Raw genomic sequence first — 21,145 nt, forward strand, 5'->3', positions numbered from 1 at the left:
AAGCTAAGAATTATATTTAATTTTTTTGCTTATTTTTTATTAGCCTCTTTGATAATTCTTATTTAATTAATAATAATATGTTACTTGTGCTTTATCTATTTTTACTTAGATTTAGAAAAATATGCTCAATTCCTGCAAATTAGTAACTTTCAAATAAACATTAGTGTATTTTGTTTACCTAATCTCCTTCTTTATTCTTCACTACTCACTTATAGATCTATTTAAAAGCCGTTATTCAAAAAAAATTAATAGATAAAAGATCTTCAAATAAAACTTGAATTTCCAATTTACCTTTTGCAAATTATTTTTCTTCACATCAAATTATCTTACAAGTCTTGACAAATATTGAGACGCTCAATCTAATCAATTTTTTCAACCATACTTATTTGTTATTTCCTCCGTTCACTTTTAGTTATCACTTATTCTAAAAATATATTTTCATATTTTATTGTCATTTTTGTCATATTAAGAAAAGACAATAATTTTTTTTTGTATGTTTTAACATCAAATATAAATACTTATTTTTTAAATTATTTTTCAAGATATCATTTAATAGGGAATAATTTGATAAAATACCTATATCATTAATTATTTTTTTAATAAATATGATAAATCAAAATGTGACAAAAAAAAAAAAGAACGGTGGAGTATTTGAAGTTGACAATAAAAGTAAAATGATTGGCTTAATGTGAATCTTCTATTGCTGTCATATAAACATAGTTGTGTTTTTTATCAAATTGTCATTTTGCATATCTTATCTTTGATTAGCTATTTTACATCTTCACCAAAAATGTGGCCCCCAAAACTTTCTTATATTCTTACCCTTAATTTTGAAAACATATATAAAAATGACTTCTATCTGAACACTTTATTAATTGTAGCTTTTTAAACAATTTTTATATTTTACTTTTAAGGGCAAAGGCATAGATGTATTGCAATTTGAAGCTTCGTTAAAAAATTGATGTATATCTACTCTTACGTCTAATAAATAATACATATATATCTATGTTAGATTGATGCATATTTGTTTTTTCATTAACAAATTGAATTATTGAAAATCTTAAAATTAAATTTTAATTTCAAAAATATTATGCAACTTTAAAATGTTACCTAATCAATTTATTTTTATCTCTATTTACCCAATCCCTATTTTATTTAGATATGAGTCACACTCATTTTATTACCGAGTAAAAGAGCGGTGAATTAAAATTTATTTTAATTCAGTAAATATTCCTATTAACGAAAATGATAAATTTGCACCTTTGCGTGAACGACGTATTTTTTAAATAAGGGATATATCCACTTTGATTTACAAAGTTAAAGAGTGTATTTGACCATTTTCTCACTATCACAAAAATATATTTTAGCGGCAATAAATATACACATTAGCAAAGAGTGTTCAAGCTTTTATCGGCATTAGTTAATTGTCATTGGATCCAATATCGCTAAAGACTTTAGGGACATATAGAAAGAGTGTTAATTGCTGCTAAAAGTACATATTCAGTGACAATTTAAGATATTGCTGTTAAAAATCATTTTTAAGCCAGTGAATCTCTATTTTTTATTAGCCTCTTTGATGACCCTAGATCTTCAATGAAATTCAATAAAACAATAATTTCTGAACATATTTTTTCGTGTACATTTTTAAAATATTGATTAATATTAATTTCTAAACTTGTAATTTTATCTATTTTTACCTAAATTTAATAAGATATGGTTAATTCCTACAAATTAGTAGCTGTCAAATAAACGTGAATGCATTTTTCTATTGACATTATAAATCTTGGCAAATCAGTTGAGACATGCTCAATTCAATTAATATTTTCCGCCACACTTATTTATGTGTTATTTGAAGTTGAAATTTAAAAGTCAGATGACAAAGATTATTTGGAGTACTTTTTTTTTGTTGACTTCACTTACGACCATGTGCAAATCATGTATATTAGATAATAATTGCAAATCACGACGTTATTTGACTTAGCTAAAAAAAAAATTTAGAAGACTTTGATAATTTATAGTCTAAAACATTTTTTTAGATATTTATGGCTATATAAATTATTTTATTAAGAAGATCGTGAAAATTTACAATTAAATTAGTTTTAATTATAAAAAGATGAATTTTTCTTGGGATTAACTAAAAAAAACGCGTGTCATGTAAATTGAAATAAGTGGAGTACCATGACCAGGTGATTGCTTGGAATCTTAGGGCCCGTTAGGCCATAGATTTCCCAAGTAAAACTTGGGAAAAAATTTGGCAAATATTGTTTGTCATACACTTTCTCATTATTTGGCAATTTTTTTTGGCAAATAACCCAAATACTAGTTTTTTCTAGTATTTGGGTCAAATCTCATTATTTGGAAAGTTTTAAAATTTAAATTTAACACCAAACTTTTATCTTTTACAAAAACACTCTATTTATTAACACCAACCAACTCGATTAACTCTCCATCTGCCAACTAACTCAATTTATAAACTTTTCTACCAACTCAATTAACTCTCAATCTGCCAACTAACTCAATTAATAAACTTTTCTATTAATGAAAGTGATGATATGATTGTTGATGGAAATGACGAACAATTGACTTAGAGTAACAACATCGCTTGATCTTCTCGATCATCTGATTTGCAAATGCAAGCTCATAGAGAAAAGATTGTTCATAGAATGTGGAAAGATTATGTTAAAGAATAGTTTGAACTCTTCTGGAAGAGAAGGCAGAGGTGCTTTAGTGATTGCAATATTTATTTCCCTCTGTTTTCTTCTTCTTTTTCAAATTCATATTAGTTGTATTTTCATTATCATGATTTGTACTAATCTCTTTTAACAATGCGAATATTTACTATAATGATGCTTGCTGATTTGTTGCGGAAGTCATGAATCTTGCTACATGGCATTTCTATTTTGCTATGTAATACAAATTTATGGTTAGTTTTGATAGTTTTAAAAACTTATGGGTATAAATCATATTTCTTAAAAAATGAAATATGTTTCCCAAATATTATGGCCAAACACATGGTGAAATTTCACTCAAATCTTCACCCAAATAATATTTGCCAAAAATATTTGGAAATCTATGGCCAAACGCTAGCTTAATAAGCCTATATTTTAATTTATTTGAGCAACTATTTAACTTTAATATTTTATATGACATGTTTAATGTTATAAAATTTTAAAATATCTTGATATATTTTATTTTTTTAATCTAAGATTTTTTTATTTTATTTTTGATAAAATTTCATGTCAAGTTAAATCAAGTCAAACTCAAAAAGGGCGAAAGTATGTTGTTAGCATACTAGAAATAGCAGTGCATGCCAACACATGCATAACACTCTATTTGTCTCAATTTATGACACAGATGAAATTTAAAGATTTGATCAAAAAATTTATATGTCTTTTTTTTTTAAAAAATATTATTATTTTTTGTGATTTCTAATACATTTTACGTCATTTTCAAGTAATATATGTTACTCTCTTTATTATAATCTATGTAACACAAATAAAATTAGGAGAGTCAATCAAATTTTTCATATAGTTTTTATATATATTTTTAATTATTAATTATTGTGATTAATAGTATATTATTTCATCTGTTCCAATTTATGTTGCATCGATGAAATTTCGAGAATCAACCAAAAATTTTATACTATATTTTAAGGAGTTGAGTATTCTCTTTATTTTGTAATTTATTTATGATCTCTTTTTCTTAAAAATAAAAATTATATTCCTTCCATTCCTTTTTATTTGTCATATTACGCTTTTTGAGAACCGATTTGACTAACTTTCAAAAGCTAAATTAGTTTATATTAATTTAATATTTTAAAATAGAAAATTAAATATTAAAAGATTATATGAAAAATAATATAAATTGATATGATAATAGAAACATCTTAACTCTAAAAAGAAAACTATAATTAAAAAAAAAAAACCGAAGGAGAAACCACAATAATAAATCACTGGAAGGAGACGACTCAAGCAGACACGTCGAAGAGCATGTGCTGCCCTGTCTCTATAAGAGAAAAATATCAATATGGAGGACCTCAGTAGTTTTCCTTTCGAAGCGGGTTGCTTCTCACTTCTCAGAAGATACAGTTAGGAGAAGAAGTATAGTTGTAAAAAATTATGGCGATGGAAGAGCCGCTGCTGGTTAATTTGGAGAAAGACGATGTGACGGTGAGCCGCAAAGTGTTTATTGAAGAGGTGAAAGAGGCGAGTCGCATAGCTTTGCCTATGATAGTGGTAACAGTATCACAGTACCTTTTGCGTGTTTCGCCAATGATTATGTTAGGTCACCTTGGTGAACTTTCACTTTCTAGTGCTTCTATTGCTACTTCACTTTGCAACGTTACCGGTTACAGTGTCCTTGTAAGTCTCCTTCAACAAGTTTTTGCTTCCAATCATTTATCTAGATGTTACACATCTTTTTGTATTTTGTATGAATTAATCAGGAAATACAAATGACTTTGACCTTCCGATGCAATTCACACAGAATTTGGCTATTGATTTTGGGAGTAGGTCGCAAAAATTGCCATGAAATTTGATCAGATTTGGAATATATTTTCACTTTTTCAACTTCAACATCTCTGGTCAAACGGGAGTTTGAATACTTTGATATGATGAAGTAGTTTCAGTGTAGTGTTGTTTAGTAGGGATATTGGTCACATAGTCAATAGTTGATTAAACATGTTGAGTGAGGTTAGATGTGATTCTGTAGAAATAACTAGAAATATTATGGTCTTCAGCTTTAGAATAGACTCATCAAGCCTATTGTAGTGTTCCTTTGTTGTGTTACTTCGTGCATAACTTAGTAAACCTGAGATATTTTCTGGCCCAACTGTAACGTGATAATGAAAGAAAGTAGGAATTTGAAAGTATTTGTCGCTAATATCTTTGATAATCTTTGTTCATTCAGGTCATTGAGATTTATAGTTAATACATGTTGACAACTAGATGTTGCTTGACATATTCATTGTATTGAGTTTATTAGCTCAATTAACTTTCTTTATTCAAAAACATATTTCTTGGTAGTATTCTGTTCCGCGGGATCAGTAAGAAATCCATCCTTTTGTTCTAAATGGTAGAGGTGCGACAAGGCTTTGGTAGTGACTGGAAAATGGAACTGATCATTTGCCTGTGATGGCTCTCTTCTCTGACAAATAGAAGTTTGCTTTGATGGTTTGACATATTTAACTTTCGATTAAGAAACAGGGGAATTTGTGAACGGGGCTTATTGCTCCATGTCTTGCCTATAAAAAAGGAAAAATAAAGGAGCTTATTAACACAAATGGCTTGCTTGTATACCCTTTTTATCCTTTGTATAGATGAAGAATGTTTATGAAGAATCATCATGGATTTACTTTGTGGAACAGTTTGGAATGTCTAGTGCACTGGAGACTCTATGTGGGCAGGCCTATGGAGCAAGACAATATCGAAAAGTTGGAACTTTTTCTTATAGTGCTATTATTTGCCTGTTTCTGGTATGCATACCAGTCTCTGTTCTGTGGATCTTCACGGATAAACTTCTTATATTGATGGGCCAAGATCCTTCAATCGCAACTGAAGCTGGAAAATACGCAATTTGGCTCATTCCTACACTGTTTCCATATGCTATTCTTCAGTCACTAGTCCGGTATCTGCAGGCGCAGAGTTTAATCCTACCAATGCTTTTAAATGCAGTTGCATCTTTATTCTTCCAAGTGACAATTTGTTGGGCTTTTATATTCAAATTGAATTTAGGGATTGTGGGAGCAGCATTGTCAATTGGTTTATCCTATTGGTTGAATGTGATCTCACTTATGCTTTATGTGAAGTACTCATCGGCTTGTGAAAAGACTCGAGCTTCATTCTCTATGGATGTTTTCCTGACTATAGGGGACTTCTTCCGTCTTGCCATCCCATCTGCTGTAATGGTTTGGTAATCTCAATAGAAAAACATACATATATGCATTGTGATTGAATTTATGATTGATCCTTAATTATTTCTTCAACTTTTTTTCCGAACGTGGTTATAGCTTGGAATGGTGGTCATTTGAGCTAATCATTCTGCTCTCTGGTCTGTTGCCAAATCCGATGCTAGAGACTTCTGTTCTTTCCATATGGTATGCTTCGTTTTGTTTTTTCCCTTCAGATGTTTGAAATGATTATATACTGATTCATTGTCATGGTCTAACTTCTTGGAGAACAGCTTTACAACTACTTCTGTGCACTACCATATACCTTATTCTTTCGGTGCTGCAGCAAGGTCTGCTCCTGTCCTATAAACCCAGTATTAATCTGATATTGTTAGTTGCATAGAGATAAACATGCAAAATTTGAAGAAATTAATATTGTATGTAGTACTCGGGTTTCAAATGAGCTTGGAGCTGGGAGGCCACAGGCGGCAAAAATTGCTCTTGTTGCTGTGATAGTTCTTTCTGCCGCTGAGGTTGTTCTTGCAAGTATAACTCTATTTATGGTCCGCGATGTATGGGGCTATGCGTTTACTTATGAGAAAGAAGTGGCCACTTATGTTGCAGAAATTACTCCTATTCTTTGCATATCAATTATCATGGACGGCACCCAAGCTGTACTATCAGGTTATCTCTTCGACCATCCTCATTTGCTTTATTTGCAAATTGCAAATTTATATTGAGACCAAAAGAGTTATTCCAGCTTTTAAGTTTTGAAATACAATAAATGGAATTGACCAACAAGAACACAAGAGTTGTCTCCCCATGCCTTTTAGTGTTGCTTGCTCATTGCATCAGAAGCAGCGGCAGATTTGTAGTGTATTGGATGCACTTAATTGAGTCCACAGTTTATATTTTGATCATAGATATATAAATGTGAAATCTCCAAAATTAGTACAAATTTTAATATGTTTGAACTCATATATTTCAAGAATTTAAATCGTGAATCTGCCTCTAATCAGGAGTTGCTAGAGGAAGCGGGTGGCAGCATATTGGTGCCTATGTGAACCTTGGAGCATATTATTTGGTTGGAATTCCCACGGCTCTATTACTTGGATTTGTATTGCATCTAAATGGCAAGGGTCTTTGGAGTGGATTGGTGGCTGGAGCAGCTGTGCAATCTATTTCACTCTCCCTTGTCACCAGCTTCACCAATTGGGAAAAACAGGTTCAGACCTATTCAACTCTTACCTTGATTTGTTACTGGTGTTGACACTTTCTTTTGGTTATTGTTACGTGTCCTGCATTGAATGGCATAATGAAAACTTGTTTCCTGGGCAATTCTCACCTTATGCCTAGCTTAAGGAAACTTTTTTTTCCGGATATAGAAGCTACCTTATGGCTTATGGGACTTACCACTCGTGCATTTGAATTTACAGGCCATTGAAGCAAGACACAGAATTTTTAGTGAAAAGCTTGCTGGGGAAAATCAGCTCATTGAATGACAGGACAGGCCAGATGCTATAATAGAGAGTTAATATCCTAAAAGGTTACTCGACTATGAGAATTTATCTAGTAGATTCATTGAACTTTGATTTGTATTATTAAAATTACTCAACTTAAGATTTTTCTTTTCAATAATCACTCAACTACATTTATCATTAGAATAAATATAATATAACAATTTTTTTTTTTTAATTCTGATTAATTCTCGAACCCTCCATTTTTGTTTGAATTTGGAACCGACGTACAATGTGAACAAACTCACACAAATGGAATTATTTGGTGCTACACAATTGGAAAATTGATACAAGTACGCAGTATGCTTGTTCAAACGATTTTCTCATAAAGATATGTCACAGTTAGATAAATTAACTGATCAGCAAGTGACTAAATTTGTTCATGTTACAAGTAACATATACTATATGATTTAGTAGTGATTATCTAGTTAGTAGATGTTGCAGACAAACTTCATAACTATAATCTTTTCTTTCATTTTCCTTTTAAACTCTTTTCCCCTTGTTTTTCTTTGCATAGATGGAGGGCTGTGAATAATCTAAGTTTTTCTTCTGTTATATTAAATAAGTTCATGAAAAATCTTATTGACTGAATTTTGGGCTGACAACATACAAAGAACGATATAAATAAAAATAATATAATCAAAATTGCTTGCCGACAATATATAAAAACCATATAATCCTCTAAATTATAGGCCCACAGCATACATGAATCCTTTAAATAAAAACACAATATGCAAATAAAATAATACACTATCTAATTAATTGATAGATCTGTTATTGATCGTTACTTATACTAAATATAATTGCGAGTCAACGAAACATGTGCTTCTATTTTACATAAATGTTAAGTCAACTTTTTATTTTTGAAAGCAGCAAATGTTAGGTCAAAACTTTAAGATCACGGAGTTGTCCTTTTAATAAAATCACTTGGAATATAATATTTACTCCCTCCGTATCAACCAAACCAACAAAGAAAGACCTACAAAGTAGGGGAGGAAGTATTTTTATTAGCAATTTAGTATATCCATATGGGAGTCCTAAATAGTTTTGACTTTTTTGAGTGATTTGAGGGTTATAAAAGAAAATTAAGTCATTTATGTGAGAATAACTCTTAATTGAGTAACTTTTTTTGTGAAAAAAAAGTATTAGTTAAGTAGAGCGGTTAAAATGGGTTTCGCCTATGGGGTTGGCCCAACCCAACCCTTTATTGAGATAGGGTTGAGTTAGGATTTTTCAAACTCATTTAAAGCAGGGATATTTACATAAATATACTATATTAAAAAATATTTACCATTTATAGCAATAACATTTTTTTTTCACTTGATCACTTTTAATACATTTATAATACTAGTTCAATATACAAAGAACAATTTATTATTCACATATAATACAAGTTTTATTCATGGATAATACATTTATCACACATTTTAATACACTTATAATACAATGTGTCAATTTCTTACCAAACAAGCATAATATATTTTTAAAAATAGTTATAATACATATATATTGCATACTTAATTCACTTTTAATACAAATAATTATAATACATATATATTGCATACATAATTCACTTTTAATACATATTGCAGATTTAACATAGTATTGCTATGTATTGCTATAAATGATAATAAATAAAAAGTATCGCTAAAATCAGTAAATATTTACTAAAAGGTACTCATCCAAGTAATTTTTCCTTTAAAACTACGGCTTATAAACTCAACCTATATAAGTCATTTGTCCTTGAGGCTTGATCGGGGGCGGACCAGGGTCAGCCCATGGGCCAAAACTATTTATTTAAGGGTTATTTACAACAATCTCGCTAGTATATGAACTAATTACTTAAATTCATGTTATGTTGTAATATTATGAATCTTACCGGATTTTAGTACATCTAGATACTTGTAATCTCAGGATACATGGACTCAAAATTAGATTAATTTGTTCTAGATGTACTCTACCCAAGTGGATTAACATGAATTAGGATACATAGACAAATCCCGCACTCTCGTCTCCCTCCCATCTCGCTTGCCACTCTCTTATCTTGCTCGTGTGTCTGGATGCATCACACCATATACATGTATCTCGCATATCTAGTATCCTAGATACATGCTAATTACATTGATTTTTTTGCTAGTGTTATTGAAACAACACCATTGTTTGTCATATTTGATTTGAAAATCTTCTCATTTTCTTAGTGTTATAAATTTTAAGTTTGAAAAGAAAAAATAAAGAAGGGCTAGCTCGCCCCAACCCTCGGTCCTTAGGTTAGGTTGGGTTGAGTATTTTCATGCCCTTCCAAATGAAGAGCTGGCCCGCTCTAGTCCTTCAAATTTCTTGATCTACGAGGCTTGGGCCGGATGGGACCGGGCCGACCCTCTTTGACAACTCTATAGTTAAGTAATCATTTGACATATTAATTCCGTAAACAGTGCAATCCAATTTTATCTAAGCCTCTAAAAAAAATACTCATAATTTCTGAAGAAACAAACAGAGAAGTGAAATAAAAGTAATTTCTAGTAGTAAAGGATTATGGCGGAGGAAGAGCCGCTGGTTAATCTGGAGAAAGAAGATGTGGCGGTGACAGAGAAAGTGTTTGTTGAAGAGGTGAAAGAGACGAGTCGCATTGCTTTGCCTATGATAGTGGTGACAGTCAGGGGCGGAGCTACCCTTGCCCGAGGGGTGTCAAGCGACACCCCTTCATCGGAAAATTACGTTGTATAGGTAAGTCAAATTCTGATTCTATACCTATATATATTAAAATTGACACTCCTGAACAAAGTTGAAGTGTTGGTTCAGCGGTTCAGGGGCTACAAAGTTCTGCCTTGTCATTGACCTAGGCGTTGGGAGTTCGAACCTTGCTGAAGTCTATTTTTTTAAAAGGCTTTCAGCGTTTTTTTTTTTACTTTTTAGACAACTGTAACTTTTTTGTCTTTAGTTTTTAGATAGCTAAACGTTTTTTTCCTCCAATTTTTAAACATTGACTTAAATTAAGTTTACTTTAATAATTATGTTTTGCTTTTATTAGTAAAATTTATTTTGTTGAATTTTTTGTGTGCATACTACTTTATATTTTGACACCCCTCAATCTAAATCCTGGCTCCGCCACTGGTGACAGTATCACAGTACCTTTTGCGCGTTTCGCCAATGATTATGTTAGGTCACCTTGGTGAACTCTCACTTTCTAGTGCTTCTATTGCTACTTCACTTTCCAATGTTACTGGTTACAGTGTTCTTGTAAGTCTCATTCTTCCATATTCATTGTATCGATCATGTTTATTAGCTCAATTGAATTTCCTTATTCAAAAACATATTACTTTATATTATTCTGTTCCTGGGGAGCAGTTCCTTGGTGTATGCTATTTGCATACGGCATAGTTCTGATCATTGAGACATTGGACAGAGTTAATGCTAGGTTACAGGTTTGGAGACAAACTCTGAAGCCAAAACGAAATATTTAGAGTGCAAAATCATTGTTGCGTCACATAAGGCAGTCGTAGAAGTAAGGCTTGTCACACAAATTATTCCCAAGAGAAAATGTTTTAAGTATTTTGAGTCTATATGATCTAGTGGGGACATTGACAATGTCACACATTGCATTGGGGATACATGGATGAAATGGAAGCTTGCCTCTGGAGTCTTGTATGATAAGAAGTATCATCTAAACTTAAAAGGGAAGTTCTATAGAGTGGTGGTTAGACCGTCCTTGTTGTATGTGTTGGATTGCTGGCCAGTCAAGAACTCACATGTGCAGAAGATGCATGTTGTGGATGTTGAGATGAATGTTTGGGCATACTAGGAGCGATAAGATTAAGAATGAGGTTATTCGGGAGAAGGTTGGAGTGGCTTCTGTGGCGGACAAGATGAGAGAAATGAGATTGAGATAGTTTGGACATATGTAGAGGAGGTGCACTAATGCCCCAGTGAGGAGGTGAGAGAGGCTATTTGTAGAGGGCACACTGAGGGGTATAGGTAGGTCGAAGAAGTACTGAGGAGATGTGATTAGATAGAACATGATACATCTTCATATTACCGAGTATGTGACTCTAGATAGGAAAGAGTGGAGGGCGCGTATTAGGGTAGAGGGATAATAGTCTTAGTACTAGTCGTACCCTTGTAGTTCCTGCCATTTATTGTGTTTTCAATTATCATACTATTTTGATGTTTGTTAGAATTCCTTTCTTATACACTTAGCACTTTTCTAATTATTGACTAGGCTTTTTTCATTGTTTTATTCTTCCTCCACTTGAGTTTGATACACTTGAGCCGAGAGGCTTTCGTAAACAACCTCTCTATCTTGACGAGGTAGTGGTAAGGTTTACATACACTCTATGTTGTTGTTATTGTCGTTGGGATTATTGCCCCATGTCTTGCCTATAAAAAAGGAAAAAATGAAGGAACAATTTAACACAGAAATTGCTTGCTTGCATACATTTCTTATCCTTTGTGTAGATGAAGAATCATCATGAATTTACTTTGTGGAACAGTTTGGAATGTGTAGTGCGCTGGAGACTCTATGTGGGCAGGCCTATGGAGCAGGACAATATCGAAAACTTGGAACTTTTACTTATAGTGCTATTATTTGTCTGTTTCTGGTATGTATACCAGTCTCTGTTCTGTGGATCTTTACGGATAAACTTCTTATATTGATGGGCCAAGATCCTTCCATTGCAACTGAAGCTGGAAAATACGCGATTTGGCTCATTCCTACACTATTTCCATATGCTATTCTTCAGTCACTAGTCCGGTATCTGCAGGCACAGAGTTTAATCCTACCAATGCTTTTAAGTGCAGTTGTATCTTTATGCTTCCAAGTTACGATTTGTTGGGTTTTTATATTCAAATTGAATTTAGGGATTATCGGAGCAGCATTGTCAATCGGTTTATCTTATTGGTTGAATGTGATCTTGCTTATACTTTATGTGAAGTACTCATCGGTTTGTGAAAAGACTCGAGCTTCATTCTCTAGGGATGTTTTCCTGACTACAGGGGACTTCTTCCGGTTTGCAATCCCATCTGCTGTAATGGTTTGGTAATCTCAATACTATTTGTGATTTGAGTTTAAACATGATTCTTGTCTGTTGATCCTTTATGTATTACCTCAACTTTTTTTGCCGGAACATGGTTATAGCTTGGAATGGTGGGCATTTGAGCTAATCATTCTGCTCTCTGGTCTGTTTCCAAATCCGATGCTAGAAACATCCGTTCTGTCCATATGGTATGCTTCATTTCCTATGTAATGTTCCTTTTCTTTTTCCTTTGATGTTTGAAATGATTATTTACTGATGCCTTGTCATGGTCCAATTTCTTGGAGAGCAGCTTTACAATCACTACTGTGCACTACCATATACCTTATTCTTTCGGTGCTGCAGCAAGGTTTGCTCCTGTCCTATCAACCTAGCATTTAGCTGATACTGTTAGCAGCATACAGATATAAATATGCGAAATTCCAAGTAATTAATATTGAACGTAGTACACGGATTTCAAATGAGCTTGGAGCTGGGAGGCCACAAGCGGCAAAAATTGCTCTCGCTGCTGTGATAGTTCTTTCAGCTACAGAGGTTGTTCTTGCTAGTATAACTCTATTTGTAGTCCGCGATGTATGGGGCTATGCATTTTCTTATGAGAACGAAGTAGTTACTTATGTCGCAGAAATTACTCCTATTCTTTGCATATCAATCATCATGGACGGCACCCAAGCTGTACTATCAGGTTATCTCTTTGACTATCCTCATTTGCTTTATTTTTGTATTGAGACCAAAAGAGTTATTCCAGCTTTTAAATTTTGAAATACAATAAATGGAAGTGATCAACAAGATAATAAGAGTTGCCCCCCATGCCTTTTAGTGTTGCTTGCTCATTGCATCAGAAGCAGCAACAGTTTTGTAGTGTATTGGATGTGCTCAATTGAACCCAGACTTCTTTATTTAGATCATAGATATGTAAATGTGAAAGCTGTAAAAATTTGTACAAATATACTATGTTTTGAACTCACATGTTTAAAGAAAGAATTTAAATCGTGAATTTGCCTCTAATCAGGAGTTGCCAGAGGAAGCGGGTGGCAGCATATTGGAGCCTATGTGAACCTTGGAGCATATTATTTGGTTGGAATTCCCGCGGTTCTATTACTTGGATTTGTATTGCATCTAAAAGGCAAGGGTCTTTGGAGTGGATTGGTGGCTGGAACAACTGTGCAATCTATTTCACTCTCCCTTGTCACAGGCTTCACCAATTGGGAGAAACAGGTTCATAACTATTCAACTCTTACCTTGATTTGTTACTGGCATTGACACTTTCTTTTGGTTATTGTTAAGTGTCCTGCATTGGATGTCATAATAAAAGCTTGTTTCTTTATATAAAACTTGGCCAATTTTCACCTTATGCCTAGTTTATGGGGTTGAGTTATGCCCAATTACGGAGTTGGAAACTTTTTCCTTGGATATAGAAACTACTTTATGGCTTGTTCTTACCACTCGTGCATTTGAATAGTACAGGCCATTGAAGCAAGACGCAGAATATTTAGTGAAAAGCTTGCTGGCAAAAATAAGTTCATTGAATTACAGGACATTCAAATGCTAAAGAGTGAAATGAAGCTTTAACTTGCTTTGATTTAGCAAGGATCACCCCTCATCTTAGTACCGATTGGACAATTTTGAACGTAATCCCTCTCTCAGGTGTTAAATTTATTCTTCTTTTTATGCTTTTAAATAAACTTATCAATTATTCCATTCAAGGACAGCTTTTTGTTCTCCGCGGAATGAGAAAGATCGAACTTTAGCTGAATAGTTTCAGTGTTGTCAGATACAATTTTCCTGTTTCCTCATACAATGCAGGATCTTCAAAAATTGTTTTCCTGTTTCATAGATATGCAGGATCTTCAAAAATTGTTATAGGTACGATTTTCGCCTTATTTAATGTTGTTTCATATATACAAGATTTTAATTAGCCAAAAATTGACTATTTTTAACGAGCATGAATCTGAAATACGTTGATCATCACCCAAATCAAATATTTCATACATGTATTTAAAACTTATTCCCGACAACTTAGGTAATTAGAATTAAAAATATCATTTTGCAGGGCAAGTACAATCTCTAATAGTGGTGCTTTATGAAATTTTCTCTTATCTTTCTTGTATTGGGCCCGTGCTTCATCTAGTATCATTTATATTAGGAAAAATTATCTAACTACACATCTTTTCTTACCCTATTTTCTATTATTTCCTACCATTTTAAAAAATTACAAAAATTCCTCTTTTTTCTCAAATTCTCTCCTTTCCAAATACATAACTTTCAATCTTCCAACTCCACTATTTCCCCCCATTTTTCATGCATATAATCACTCCACTATATCACCAGTTACCTTCATCACTCATTTATTATGAATTTTAAATATTTTCTCTCTCCAATTAATGATTTAAAGTTAATCAAGAGATAGTTCTTTATTTTATTTTTCTTTCCAGTTCTTTTTTTTTTACAGGAAAATCATGTGAATATTGGGGTAATTTTTCATACGCAAATTAAAACACCCATACATGGACATGACAAAACAAATATGGAGAAAATTAGGACAAAACTGAATCATAAAAAGTGTCACTTATATAAATGGGTATGTATCATATGTTTGTTATGTATGTGCAGTACTATTTTTTTTTAACTAAATCATTGTTTATCATATTCATAATTTTTTTTATATGATACATAGCTACGTCAAATTATACGGGCATGATACATAAATACTAATTTATACTAAATGTATCGATCTCAAACCAAATAACTTATGGGCAACAATTACATGTTTAATGTATCCTGTAAGAATACAATACTTATCAATTTAAATGAGATACATAAATAATAATGTATCATGTACTAATTTTTTAGATATGATACGTAAATTCAATTTTATACTAAATGTATCAATTACATAGCAACTACCACATGGTAATGTATCAATCTCAAATCTAACATCTTATGGGCAACAATTACTTATTTAATGTATCTAGTATAAATACAATATTTATCAATTTAAACAAGATACATAAATAGTAATGTATCATGCACTAATTTTTTAGATATGATACGTAAATTCGAATTTTATATTAAATGTATCAATTACATAGCAATTTCCACACGATAATGTATCGATCTCAAATCTAACATCTTATGTGCAACAATTATTTATTTAATGTATCTAGTATAAATACGATATTTATCAATTTAAACAAGATACATAAATAGTAAAATGCTAAGTAGCAAAGATATTCATGATGTATCTTCTCAAAATTTTCGACAATTTTGAATCAAAATTGAAAGGATCTTCAATAAACTAGGTGAAAATTTTTAATCTCAAAATTGAAAGGATCTTCGATGAACTGGGAGAAGAAAGAATCTTGAATCTCAATTTTTTTGACAATCCTGAATCGGAGAAGAAAGAATCTTGAATCTCAATTTTTTTGACAATCCTGAATCGGAGAAGAAAGAATCTTGAATCTCAATTTTTTTGACAATCCTGAATCGGAGAAGAAAGAATCTTGAATCTCAATTTTTTTGACAATCCTGAATCGGAGAAGAAAGAATCTTGAATCTCAATTTTTTTGACAATCCTGAATCGGAGAAGAAAGAATCTTGAATCTCAATTTTTTTGACAATCCTGAATCGGAGAAGAAAGAATCTTGAATCTCAATTTTTTTGACAATCCTGAATCGGAGAAGAAAGAATCTTGAATCTCAATTTTTTTGACAATCCTGAATCGGAGAAGAAAGAATCTTGAATCTCAATTTTTTTGACAATCCTGAATCGGAGAAGAAAGAATCTTGAATCTCAATTTTTTTGACAATCCTGAATCGGAGAAGAAAGAATCTTGAATCTCAATTTTTTTGACAATCCTGAATCGGAGAAGAAAGAATCTTGAATCTCAATTTTTTTGACAATCCTGAATCGGAGAAGAAAGAATCTTGAATCTCAATTTTTTTGACAATCCTGAATCGGAGAAGAAAGAATCTTGAATCTCAATTTTTTTGACAATCCTGAATCGGAGAAGAAAGAATCTTGAATCTCAATTTTTTTGACAATCCTGAATCGGAGAAGAAAGAATCTTGAATCTCAATTTTTTTGACAATCCTGAATCGGAGAAGAAAGAATCTTGAATCTCAATTTTTTTGACAATCCTGAATCGGAGAAGAAAGAATCTTGAATCTCAATTTTTTTGACAATCCTGAATCGGAGAAGAAAGAATCTTGAATCTCAATTTTTTTGACAATCTTGAATCAAAATTGAAAGGATCTTCGATGAACTTGAAGATTCAAAAGGAAATCGTTTGTCCAACAACAATTTCATTACTTTTGTATCCTTCATAACTCACATCGCTTACCCAAAAATTTCATAATCTGAAAGATTTCTTCGTTGATGGGGAGCAATTTGAAATTTTGAATTTCTTCATTCTGATAGGATTTGTCTATGTATGATTGAGAGTAAGAAGAAACGTAAGTGTAATTTATGAGATTTAATTAATTTTCAGATTTTATTTCTTTTTTAGAGCAATAAAAAGATTCTTCTTGTATTAGAATTAATGTATTCGGATGGTAACTTATGTATTCGGAAGTTACAAATTTTAAGGGATTATTGTAATTAGAAAAATAGTAAGGATATAATATAATTTACTCTTTACACTATTAGATTTAGGTAAGTTATACATTATATTATTCATTGATGATTGATTCAAATCTATATATCTATATAAAAGAAAATTACAAGTCCGATGTTATGACATGTCTTTTGATAAGAATGGAAAATATATTAATAAAAAGCTTTTGTTTAGAATCCAAATTATAAATTACACACATCACTCTTAATGAAAAAGAACCCAAACCAATAACAACAAGAACACAGCAAAAATGAACACGGCGTCTGACCTGCGAGGTTCGTGTACTTGGCTTCGTTTGTCAGTTGAACCCTTCTATTTTTTACTTTACAAATGAACTTCTAAACTCGATGAAACTCTATTTTTTAAATCCCTCTTACAACTGACCAAATTTATGCGGCATTAAAATGATTGAGTTGGACAAATACGTAATCACACACGTTCTAAAACAAGTGATTGCAATATTTTTATTTTGAAAATTTCAAATTATAAGAGAAAACAATAATAATAATTTTTTTGTAATACATAGATTATGAGAAGCAATACGTAGCAACATCTAAACAAAGCTAAGTGTTAATGTTGATGATACTAGTTGCTATTATTCTTTAATACTTCTAAGAAGGTTAGGTCAACAGAGTCCAAGTCGGAAGATGATACTAGTTGCTATTATTCTTTAAGTGCGGAATTTAACTTTTTTCACATGAGATTGTCATATATCTTAATAGATATATTTTATATTTTTAGTTAAAATAATTATACACTTCAATAAATACTTTCTATGTCCTATTTTATGTGACACATCTCGTATTTTGAGATTCAAACTAGTCTATTTTTTACGAAATTTTTTTCATCTATCTTTTAAATGTTTTGAATTGTCAATTATTGTAACTTATAGTATATTTTATGTAGATTACAAAGATACAAATTCCATTTCAAGAAAATTGAAGATATCATGCATGCGCAAATTTCTGATCAAATTTAAATTGTTTGACTCTCGAAAAATGAAACGTATCACATAAATTAAGACAAAATGAGTATATTTTATATCTGAAAATGTACGTCCTAAAATTTTCTATCAGTCAATTATAGTTGAAATTAAAATAGCACAGCGAATTAATATAAGACAAACAAATGTTTAGCAATATAACACAATAAACAAAAATCTAGGGGCTGAGGATGGTGACAGAAGAATAAAGAGCACAAAGGAGTAAGGTGCATACAATTTTCATGCACTTAATCATTTGTGCTCTCTATCTTCTGTCAACAACATCTTCCACAACCTCATCTTTTAACATATAATGTAATGCCTTTGTAAGAAAATGGTATTAGCAGGTGTTATAGTTAAGGTACAACAATTCAAAATTTTTATGAGATTATTATACACCTTAATAGATATATTTTATATTTTCAGATGAAATATGTACATGAAACAAACATATTTTATACCTAAATATATTTTAAAATTCCTCATTGGTCAAATTACACTTGAAAATAGAATAGAACTTTGAGTTTATATAAAATAAGAGAAAATGACCAAATGACCTCCCAACCTATTATCGGATTTTCAACTACACACTTATTTTTCGCGGGAGTCCTATTACCTCCCGGAACTACTTTAAAATGGAATAAATAACCCCTTAAGTGTTGAGTTGGCATAAAGAGAGTATGTCACTTTCTTTGAGAGAGTGAGTTGCCTAATTTTTTTTTAAAAAAAACCGATTTTTTCTAATTTTCTTTTTTCTTTCTCTTTCTTTCTTCTTATTTTATCTATACAACTATACATTTTTCACCATTATCATTGTTGAAGCTTTTTCAATAGATGTTTGATATAAAAATTATAACAACTAATGCATTTTATGAATAAATAATTTTTCAATAGACTTATTTAGAACATATCTAACAAATTAAATTTATTTTTAAAAAACATACCCCATTAATTAATTTTTTAAAGTCATGGACTCAAGAGTAACAAAATCAAAGTGAAGTAATTGTATATTTAAAAAATATCTTCAAACTTATTAAAAGAAACTAAAACAAAACAATTTCTTCTACATTTCTAAAGAATGATCCTACATGTTCTCCTAAAACCCATGAAGAATCAAAATCAAAAACTCAAATTATAAATTAATCAGGAAAAGTTTAGAAGGAGAAAAAATAAAGAATGGGGAAGAGAAAAGGTGACTTGAAATTTTGTTTTTATAAATTATTAGAGATATATAAATTTATTAAGGTAAAAAATGGTGTTTATTATAGTTAGGGTTGAAAAAATGATTGTGGAAGAAAGGAAGAGGAAAGAGGAGTACTTTAAATAAAAAAAATTAATTAAATGGTGAAATACACGTGTCAAGTGCGTGTATTTCACCACAAGACACATGTCTGAAAATGACATTTCAGGGAGGAAATAATTTCACTTTAAAATAGCTCAGGGGGTAATAGGACCCCCGTAAAGCATAAGTGTGTAGTTGAAAATTCGATAATCGATTGAGTGGTCATTTGGCCATTTTCTCTATAAAATAAAATAAAATACAATATAATAAAAATAAACACAATAAAAGTGAGGGGTTGAGGATGATGATAGAAGAATAGAGAGCACAAATGAGTGAGATGTAGATAATTTGATGCATTTTATCATTAGTGCTCCTTATCTTCTGTCAACTACATCTTCAACTGCCTTCATTTTTAACATATATGAATGATTCACAGGAAGAAGTTACTAGTTGATATTATACCTGACGTACATAATTAATTTAATATTTTTAGATGAGATTGTTATATAACTTAATAAATATATTTTATATTTTTAAATAAAATGATACACACTTTAACAAATATATTTTATACAATTATACCTAAAAATGTATATCTTAAAATTCTCCATCGATCAAACTACAATTGAAATAGAATAACACTATGAGTGAATGCAAAATGAAGAAATATATAATAATATAAATATGATAAAAGAGAGAGATCGAGGATGGTAACAGAAGAATAGCTAGATAGCACAAAGGAGTAAGGTGCAAACAAATTTCATGAACTTCATCATTTGTGCTCTCTATTTTCTATCAACAAACATCTTCCACCGTCTCCTTTTCTAAAATACACTAAATATAATTTGGACGACTCGTAAAGAAATGATACGAGTTGGTATTAGAGTTGAGCTACAATAGCTTAATTTTTTTAGATATGATTGTTATACACTTCAATAGATAATAAATATATGTATATATAATATATAATTTTATATGAAATGGTTACACGTTTCAATAAATGTATATTTTATATCTAAAAATATACTACAATTTTTCATCATTCAAATTACAGTTAAAAATAGAATAACATTATATATGAGTTAATATAAGATAAATATTTATATAACAATATAAAAACGATAAAAAAAAAGTGGGGGATTAAGGATGATGACAGAAGAATAAAGAGCACAAAGGAGTAAGGTGCAGACAATTTCCATGCACTTTATCATCTGTGCTCTCTATCTTCTGTCAACAACATCTCCTACCACCTCCTCTTTTAACATATACGATCATAGAAAGATGGTTGTAGCAGGTGTTATAGTTAAGGTTCAATAGTTGAGTTTTGTAGATAAGACCGTTATACACTTGAATATATAAAGTTTATATATTTTTTTAATGAAATGTGTATATATATTTGTATTTTATATCAAAAAATTATTTATTGATCAAATTACAGTTAAAATAAAAATAAAAATGATATATCATGAGTTACTATTAGATGAAGATATATATATATATATATATAAACACGATAAAAGTGAGGGGCTGAGGATAGCGTGACAGAAAACAAAAAAAATCACAAAAGAAGTGAGGTGCAAACAATTTTATGACTTCAATCATATGTACCGCTCTATCTTTTGTCAACAACATCTTGCATCACTCCTTTCAAAAAAGAAAAATAATAATATGGACAACTCTCACAGAAAAATGATAATAGCTAAATATAGTTGACACACCATACTTTAAAATTTTAAAAGAAGATTGACTACTAGCGTGCGACGAGAGGGAGTTGCTCGGATGGTAAGCACCCCTCACTTTCAACCCGAAGGTTGTGAGTTTGAGTCACCAAAGGA

General features: G+C 31.0%; 2 protein-coding genes and 2 non-coding genes across 4 annotated transcripts; 2 read left to right on the top strand and 2 right to left on the bottom strand.

Moving 5' to 3' along the window:
* The first annotated feature begins 3,917 nt into the window (after nt 1–3,917).
* LOC102601478 (protein DETOXIFICATION 14-like) lies at nt 3,918–7,585 on the top strand. The gene is made up of 7 exons (XM_006346840.2): nt 3,918–4,361; nt 5,366–5,910; nt 6,008–6,094; nt 6,181–6,237; nt 6,333–6,571; nt 6,907–7,112; nt 7,324–7,585. Exons 1-7 carry the CDS (start codon nt 4,119–4,121, stop codon nt 7,387–7,389), a joined length of 1,443 nt encoding a protein of 480 aa, XP_006346902.1. The 5' UTR covers nt 3,918–4,118; the 3' UTR covers nt 7,390–7,585.
* Nucleotides 7,586–9,936: 2,351 nt separating this feature from the next.
* LOC102600472 (protein DETOXIFICATION 9-like) lies at nt 9,937–14,271 on the top strand. Its single transcript, XM_015308576.1, has 8 exons — nt 9,937–10,093; nt 10,523–10,641; nt 11,892–12,436; nt 12,536–12,622; nt 12,724–12,780; nt 12,878–13,116; nt 13,444–13,649; nt 13,899–14,271. Exons 1-8 carry the CDS (start codon nt 9,937–9,939, stop codon nt 14,001–14,003), a joined length of 1,515 nt encoding a protein of 504 aa, XP_015164062.1. The 3' UTR covers nt 14,004–14,271.
* A 3,949-nt stretch (nt 14,272–18,220) lies between these two features.
* On the bottom strand, nt 18,221–18,307 carry MIR156B (microRNA MIR156b). Its single transcript, NR_127260.1, has one exon. It is a non-coding gene; the product is annotated as a microRNA MIR156b (primary transcript).
* Nucleotides 18,308–20,457: 2,150 nt separating this feature from the next.
* MIR156A (microRNA MIR156a) lies at nt 20,458–20,544 on the bottom strand. Its single transcript, NR_127259.1, has one exon. It is a non-coding gene; the product is annotated as a microRNA MIR156a (primary transcript).
* Between the last annotated feature and the right edge of the window lie 601 nt (nt 20,545–21,145).

Source organism: Solanum tuberosum, unplaced genomic scaffold (assembly GCF_000226075.1).
Source record: "Solanum tuberosum cultivar DM 1-3 516 R44 unplaced genomic scaffold, SolTub_3.0 scf00085, whole genome shotgun sequence".
NCBI lineage: Eukaryota > Viridiplantae > Streptophyta > Magnoliopsida > Solanales > Solanaceae > Solanum > Solanum tuberosum.